The following is a 9242-nucleotide window of genomic DNA, read 5'->3' as shown; positions in this document are numbered from 1 at the left end:
TTCAGGTTCTGGGTGTCGTAAGGAACCCTCTGGCAGAGCTACCTAGTCTGGGTAGCCAGAGTCCACCACAGGGTGGGACCCTGAATACCGATGCTGTCTAGGTATCAGGGTGGGCTAAAGGCTGTGGTCACTTGCCAGCTACACAGCTGCAGTCGGCAGGGAGGAAGCAGGACCCCTCTTGGCGGAGCTATCCAGTCGGGGCAGCCGGGGTAGCCGTCACAAAGGGTAAATGCTTTAAATACGCTAAGCTGTTAAATTAATAGAAAAGTCCCACAACACACAGTAGTGCTTTAGCAGGATACAGCCTAAGAATGTCCTTTTTAATTTTGGTTGTGTTTTATTTAATTTAAAAATACCCCAACAGTGTAATCTGATAGATGCAGATAAGTCACATAATTTGTTATTTTTTGTTCTCCATGATACAGCAAATAGGTAAAGATTTGTTTATATAACAGAGTATATGTGTACTATGTTAAATATATTCTTGTATAATATCCTATGATTTACTTAAAAAAAAAAATCTATATACATCAGTATACATCTAAAACTTTGGGGCTTGGTTAGGAGTCTGAAAATCAGCACAATGTTATTTAAAAATAAGCAGAACTATACCTTTTTACAAAATCACTCCCAGATGGGCTATATAAATAAGATTATCTACAAAACATTTTTTATGCAAAGAAAAATCTAGTGTACAATGTCCATTTAAATTACATAAAAAGGGGCAAAACAAAAGTATATTGCAATCTTTGTTTGTTTTTTACTACACATAATTAAACATTTTATATTACATTCTGAAATCATTTAAAGTACCTTTTAATCATAGGTTTTATAAAGAATAGGCACGGGCAAAATTTCGGGATTCAGCATTCGTTTCGCAAATGGCTGCAAGTAGCAGTAATCATTTTGTTTCAGCACCGGATATATCAGTGTGAAAGAGTAACACACACACAGATCTGTGCAAATCCACTGATATACTGTATCTGATGCCAAAATGAAATTAATGCCGCTACCTGCAAACATACTCAGCATTCGTCTTATAAACGAATGGCATCCAAGTGCCAAAATTTTGCCAATGCCTAAAGAACCTTCTATACATAAAAGAAAGGAGATCCCCAGCATTAACAATAAAATTCAGCCTGCAGAGCACCAGTAAAAAGATGCTTTCCCACAATGCATCAGACAATTCAGCAATGCACACTTCACAAAATGTATTGTATTTTATTATACTTTCTTCTTTGCTTTTACAAATAAACATAACATTTAACAAACGTATATTCAGATGACAGGCACTATGTATTAAAGACAAAAAAGCCCAAATTCTTGGTATAATCCCATATGCAAAAACATTTGTCAAAGTATATTTTGTTGACTATATTATTTGCTTATACATAAGAATTCCAAATATAGACAAGTGCTTACATATGCTTTGTTCTCAGAAAGGTTATATCGTAAACAATGAAAGCGTTATCTTCAAGTAATTATCGTATAAAAAAGAACAGTTATAATTGGCATGTACATGTATTTTTTTTTAACTTTTAAATTAATCTTAATATACATTATAGCATAATTTTAACACATTTATTCTTTTCATTTTATATAGATTATGAATAATTTAATAACTACATTATTCAAGGTGAAAATAATCCTTTGTAAGTATTGATTGTAGTTTAAGCCACAAAAAAAAAAAAACTAACAAAAAACTGTTTCTATTGGAGCATGGTCATAAGAGTTTATATACACAAAGTGAGGCTCATTCAATATAGTGAGAAAAAAAGCTTTTATGTATCATTAAAACCTACTTAAGATATTGTATGTGAATGGCAGCATAAAGTACAGAAATCTGAAGTGCACAACAGGTTTCTTGGAGAAAGACTTTACTTTACCAACCCTAATGTGATTGGTCCCGTCTGTTTCATGAACCTCAATGTTCCTTATACTAGTAAAAGGCAAACCAACGTCAGTAACTTTATACCTGTAATGCTTTAAGACACTCTATGAAATACATCTTTTCTTTACAAATAACATGCATAGTAAGAATTGTTTTTTTTTTTATCTTAAATGTACATCTTTAGCAAAACAATGGTAACTCAAGTGATAATTCATCGCTAAAGTTTAAAATTGGCTAGCAACCTACAAACTGATATTCCAACTAATCCATGAACATATGTATTTATACAGACAAATTCATTAATTGTGGGTGGATGTATATTTATGATTCATAAAAATGGATTATATAAAACCTTTTTTTTTTTATCAATAAGCATAGCTAGCTGAATCTTATTTGCTTGTTATAGTTAACACAGAAACATTTTAAAAATATGTACAATGCAATAATGAGTTAACTAAACAGACTGACAAATATATAAAATGTTTTTTTGTTACAGAGAATTTTGGCTGGATTACAATCATGTTTATAATCTAATCAGATTGTGCAAGCAAGGTTTAAAATATGACACATCACCAGGTTTCACAGAAGCCTGTAATTTCCAGTAATAAGATTATTAAGGCAGGGAAATAAAATACATTTTATAAAACAAATGAGCATGATATATATATATATATATATATATATATATATATATATATATATATATAAGACGTGGAGAATTTACATTCATTGAGATACATTATCCTTTTTAAAAAATATTTAGAAGTCAGAAGTGGAATTTTAGAAACCAAGACAAGCTAGTCTCCTAGGATTTAAGGCATGGTAATAGCTAATGCTTACCGAAATCCAGTGTATTTACATTTCATGGTCCATAGAGTTATTAATATGTTATATATTAATCATAATTTGTCAAATTCCTTTTACTTTGCTGACTACCCTGTGTCATTAGGTTCTTGCCAACATGATTATACAGTAGCAGATTTAAAAAAAATAAAAATAGACAAACTCAGATTCCACTAAAATCGCTATACACCTCATTACTAAAAGTTCACTTTACACCTGCTATATTTAGAATGGAATCTAGCACCTATCATTTGCCTGAGACTTAGATGTATGTGCCCACTTCATTATTAAACCAAAACCAATTTGAGTATCAGGAGTGTGGCTGCAGATTTGGATATAGACACTGCAATTACTATAATGGTTGTACAGTTGTCTTGCTGATCAGAGATCTACATAAGTGATGGCTCAGATCTTATTACATTTTCATTGCTGAAAAAATCTGTGAGATTTGTAAATGATCATTTTAAGGAAGATATATTTTATAGCACAAAGAGATGCTTGGCTAAAAAGGTCATATACGCTTTAGATCTCTCTTTTTTTATGCAGCATGTTTTTGAGATGATGTCCGATTGGTCAACTACAAGACACTTAATGCAAGGTGTTTAAATATTACCATAGAAAGGAAGAGATCAGATCTGCTTTACTGCAGCAATTATTATAGTGCAAAGAAGGAAAGGGGACATAAGGAGTTAAAACTATTTGAGATGATCAAAACAATTAATATACATTTTAATTCAGTGCCATAAAAAAGGGTAAGATGAGCAGCATTTGTAACCAAGGCCCCTCTCTTAAACAAGTCTCTAATTCTCATTCCTTAGGGCTCTGTCTTGCACTTCTATGTAACCCTCAAACCCTGCTATTACTATGTTATACAGTATAACCTGTGATACTAATTCTAAATGATATCTTGTTATGCAGTTTTCTGCATTCATGCTACAATCACTCTTCAATGTGACTGATGATCCAAGGAAAAATACTAGAGGACCTTATACTGCAAAGCTTGGTGGGAAATGACTAGAGACTATGTCTGCAAGTGATTTAATACATTTATATTGAGTTGCACTCACATTCCATGACTATCTGATTGCAAGGACATTTACAGGGATATACAGTTTTTACATTTATCAATATCCAATTCATATTAAAAAATGTAAAGAATGCCTGTTGAAAAGTGCAAGTTCTCAGCATAAATAGCTGACCTACTTCTTCATACTAGAGCCCAAAGTGGAGGTCATCCTAATAAGAACTATTTTGTGGCCCACTTAAGGCAAGTAATGAGCCAATTGTTTTACCCTCCATCATTTCTAAAGCCAGTGCTAAACAACAAGCAATGATTACTGCTTTCCAACACACAATTACAAAAATTAAAACACAGATAAAAGATACAGAGTATGTGCACCTTTCAGCGCTGCTACATTTCTGATTTTTTTTTTTAACATAAAAATAAAAGTAGTGGTTGCTCTGTGAGGCTTTTTCATTTGATGGTTACATTCCAGTGGCTGTGGGTACAGGATAGTCAATAGCTGGCTGCACTGTTGCGCACGTTCTTGATTTCCAGTTCAAGTTGCCGAATCTGAATGTCCCTTTGGCTCAGCTGATCCCGCAATCTGCGAATTTCTTCTTGTTGTTTGTAGAACATCTGTAAAAGCTGTAGAAAAAAAAAACAACAACAATTCTCTCATCAGGCAAGAAAAGCAATGGGGTTACATAAAGGGTCATCTAAAAGAGCATATTAGCAGATGATACATAACTATTTGCATCTCCTAGCAATTTATGAAGTGTAAAATGCCCCTTTACCAATGCAGGTGTCATCAGACCACATCAAACCCAAAGCTGCCGAAAGCTGTATACTAAGGTGCACATGTAAATGTATTGCATAATGATTTTGATTAGGATATGTATTTTTTTTTTAATATTACATAAAAACATAAAAAGCTGGGGAGAAAAATCAGAGCTGGATATGGAGAGAAAGGTTGTAAACATCACATCAAAAGCAGTAACATAAAGGGACTTAAACCAATTTTGTTTTATTTCACGTTTCAGATAGAGCATGTGATTTTAAACAACTTTCCAATTTACTTCTATTATCTAATTTGGTTTTTTCCTCTTGGTAACCTTTGTTAAAAAGGATACCCAGGTAGGCTCAGGAGTTGCTGACTGGTGGCTGCACATACATAGATGCTTCATGTTATTGGCTCAACCAATGCGTTCAGCTAGCTACCAGTAGTGCATTGCTGCTTCTTCAACAAATGATTCAAAGAAGAATGAAACAAATTATATAATGGAAGTAAATTGGAAAGTTTTTAAAAAATTGTATTCTCTAGCTGAATCATGAAAGAAGATGTTTGGGTTCCATGTCCCTTTAACCAAAAAGCAGTAGCTGGAGGACTGGCTAGCGTCAGCTCTTGTACAGGACATGGGCTCCACCTCCTGATCTGCTGAATGATCCTATCCAGGTGAGCCTTCCTCCTCTATATTGCCTTGTTTCCTGAATTACACTCCCAGAAATAGACTTCAAGGGACAGTCTAGGCCAAAATAAACTTTCATGATTCAGATAGGGCGTGTAATTTTAAACAATTTTCCAATTTACTTTTATCACCAATTTTGCTTTGTTCTCTTGGTATTCTTAGTTGAAAGCTTAACCTAGGAGGTTCATATGCTAATTTCTTAGACCTTGAAGGCCACCTCTTTTCAGAATGCATTTTAACATTTTTTCACCACTAGAGGGTGTTAGTTCACATGTTTCATATAGATAACACTGTGCTCATGCACGTGTTATCTGGGAGCAGGTACTGATTGGCTAAACTGCAAGTCTGTCAAAAGAACTGAAATAAAGGGGCAGTTTGCAGAGGCTTAGATACAAGGTAATCACAGAGGTAAAAAGTACATTAATATAACTGTGTTGGTTATGCAAAACTGGGGAATGGGTAATAAAGGGATTATCTATCTTTTAAAACAATAAAAATTGTGGTGTAGACTGTCCCTTTCAGTTGGAAATGGATATCGGTTTTGCACAATGCTTTATCAGAACTCACGATGAGCCCTTTAATTAATTGGATTCCCTTCAATTAGGGCATTTGGTTTGTAAATAATAAGAAATCTATATATGTTAGTATTGAAATAAAATGTTTTGCAGATGTGTGGCTACTAGATTATAACACCAAATCATAAGAAGCTAAATGTAGTACTAACTAACAATTAGGGATGGGTGAATGTTTCGCAACATTCGAAAAATAAAAACAAATTTTAACACATTCGTTCAAATCGAATTTCGAATGTTTACTTAACATTCTAACATTCGATTTTCGAATGTTCGGTTTCGAATTTTACGATTACATTTGAAAATATTTGTTTTGAAAAATTCGAATTTATATATTTGTAATAGTATTTCTAATGCTTTCTTTAAATGTAATATTCGAATTATGCAATATTCGATTGAAATAGAAACATTCAAATTGATATATTTGTATCTATTATGTATCAATTTAGTAGATTCCCTACCACATGAACTATTGAACTTCTAAATAGTATTTGTTAAATAGAATGTTAAATTCGAAATTTCGAATGCGGACATTCGAGCTAATTATAAACATTCAAATTCGAAAATGACATTAGAAAAGATTTGTAATTTTAATTTCGGTAACAACATTCCTTCTAACATTCAAATTCGGAAATTTACACATTCGCCCATCCCTACTAACAATGTATATAAAGCAATACTACAAGGTTAGCTACTAAAGTATAGATGTAAAGGGTGTAAATGTCACATACAAATTAGCAGGTAAAGCAGAAAATGTAGGGGAGGTTAAAACCACCAGTAGGATAAAAGATAGGCGGTTCTTTATTTGCTTCATAATCCGAGCACTTCTAATTAATAACTAGTAAGTTCTACTTAAAGGGACAGTCTACGCCAAAATTGTTTTCATTTAAGAATAATCTGCAATCTCTATATAGTAGAAGTACAATATTTATTTAGCAGGGCCCTATAATCCTGTCAGTTTGCGTATTCCTGTTTTCTATTTATTTACTGTACACCTAGCAGATTCTGTCATTGCTTAAACCAAGTATAATAATTGCTTAAAGGGACATAAAACCCAAAATTTTTATTTCATGATTCAGATAAAGAATACAATTTAAAAAAGTTTCCAATTTACTTATATTATCAAATTTGCTTTGTTCTCTTGTTATTCTTTGTTGAAGAGATATCTAGATAGGTAGAGTGCATGTCTGGAGCCCTACATGACAGAAAATAGTGCAGCCACCCAGTGCTCTTGCTAATGTATAATATTGTTGCAAAATGGCTGCCATATAGTACTGCAGACATGTGCACACTCTTGAACTTATCCTTTGTTGAAAAGCATGACATTAACAAGAAAATGCAGAAAATGTAAATGATAGAAGTAAATGGAAAGTTGTGTAAAATTGTGAGTTCTACCTGAACCATGAAAGAAAAAAATTGAGCTTTAAAGACTCTAGTTAGCAAATTTGTCAAGCCATTTTCAAGTCAGTTACATAAAATATACTGGGAACCTTCGGGTATAATAAGGGACTCTCATTCTTTAAAATGTATTTATTGCTCAAGTTTCAGATAAAAGCAGTCTATTAAAAAAAACGTTTAAAACATTATTTTAGGAAAATATTAATAATTTTTCATTTCATTATGTTCTAAATATGAGTTTCCCGGCTCCAGACCTCATATCCCACTGCCAGGATAGAGTTTTAAGAAATAATTTGGATGAGAAAGAATAATGTAACCAGGCAACTGATTATGTCACCTGTGCTGCACCTTAGACATCCGGAAAATCTGGTCTGTTAGTGAATATGCACAATAGAAGTAGTGCTTGGGTTTATGAGAAGCAATTACCAATTATTTATTAAGTCAGTAATTATGTTTTTATCTCCAAAATAAGAGCATCAAAATAATGATACATAACTAGATGTGATGTAATGGGGGGGGTAGTTAAACAATGGATGACATCATCTGTATTCTTCCAATTCAAAATACAGTTACGAGTTTTGATGCATATTCTATGCTCAGTTGTCTGTGGTTTGCGTGGAATATGGCTACGGCAGTGACGGTGTATTTCTATATTTATTTTCAATACATCCAGGATTTTCTTTAATTGTACAAACTGCTGGAGTCTGCAACTTTTCTCTTTTTGAATCAGGACTATGACCATGATAGCCGACTTATTCCTAACACATAGGAGGATGCATATAAATGTATGGCTTTTAAACACACAAATTATACATTTTCTAAAAGGCCTAGTGGCACAGGGACAGATTTAAGGAAGGTTGCTGGGTATCCTCTGTCTGCTGTCCTCCCTTCAGAGAAATCGTGTTATGGTCATCTAAATCATACATTTTGTAGTTCTGCTTTATCCTGAGGACCACAAAAAGTTGGCCATCCCTGGAGTTTGGCTGCTGGCCATTGTGGAATGTTATAGCCAAGAAGTATTAAAGGGCCAGTAAACCCACAAAATAATATTATATAATTCTGCACATACATATGCAAGGAAAAACACATTTAAAATTATTTCTTAAAAGTTACTTGTTATTGTTAAAGGGCCAGTAAACCCACAAAATAATGTTATATAATTCTGCACATAGTGCAGAATTATATAACCTCAGCTTAGTGCCATCTTTCTACCTGAAAGGATTTCAGTGAAAAACTGCTACGAGTTACTTTTACAGTACGCCGCTCCTGGCTCTACTGAGCGGGTCTGTTTGTTTTCCCTAAGCGCATCGGGCACGCTGTCTATTCCCAGCCGGCCTGATCGCTCCATTAAACTCAATGTAGCTTGCTCCTGCTACCAGACCAGAGCGGGAGCGAGTTACATGGAGTTTAATGGCGTAATCGGGCCGGCTGTGAATAGACAGCATGCCCGATGCGCTTAGGGGAAACAAATAGACCCGTAGAGCAAGGAGCGGTGTACTGTAAAAGTAACTTTCGTAGCAGTTTTTCACTGAAATCCTTTCAGGTAGAAAGATGGCACTAAGCTGAGGTTATATAATTCTGCACTATGTGCAGAATTATATAACATTATTTTGTGGGTTTACTGGCCCTTTAACAATAACAAGTAACTTTTAAGAAATAATTTTAAATGTGTTTTTCCTTGCATATGTAAAACTTAAATACCGTCATTACAAGAACGTTTATAGACGTTTATAGAGACTACTTTTACAGCTAGAAAAAAAAAAAAGTCCTTTAGGTTTACATGGGGGCACCCTGTTGGATCTGTTTAAAAACACTTAAAGGGACATGATACCCGAAATGTTGAAACACTTGAAAGTGAGGCAGCATAGCTGTAAAAAGCTGACTAGAAAATATCACCTGAACATCTCTATGTAAAAAAGAAAGTTATTTTACCTCAAAATGTCCTAAGTATTCACAGCTCATTGTAAAGGACTTTAAGCAGCAAATCAGTATGCCTGTCCCGGGACCTGCAAGGGAGCGTGCCTCATCCACACTCGTTATTTCCCTATTCAGTTTAAGGTGGTTTACTA

The 9242-nt window shown here is 33.9% G+C and overlaps 1 protein-coding gene across 4 annotated transcripts in view; it reads right to left on the bottom strand.

Annotated features, from left to right (window-relative positions):
• Positions 1–1201: 1201 nt before the first annotated feature.
• CORO2A (coronin 2A) overlaps positions 1202–9242 on the bottom strand; it is a 373363-nt gene continuing 365322 nt past the window's right edge. For all 4 annotated transcript variants that reach the window (XM_053702692.1, XM_053702694.1, XM_053702693.1 and 1 more), the window contains exon 12: positions 1202–4382. In XM_053702692.1, the coding sequence (XP_053558667.1) occupies positions 4251–4382 (132 nt within the window). In that variant the 3' untranslated portion in view covers positions 1202–4250. The remainder of the gene's footprint in view (positions 4383–9242) is intronic.

This window comes from Bombina bombina, chromosome 2 (genome assembly GCF_027579735.1).
Source record: "Bombina bombina isolate aBomBom1 chromosome 2, aBomBom1.pri, whole genome shotgun sequence".
Lineage (NCBI taxonomy): Eukaryota > Metazoa > Chordata > Amphibia > Anura > Bombinatoridae > Bombina > Bombina bombina.
This window is presented reverse-complemented; position numbering and strand designations above follow the sequence as displayed.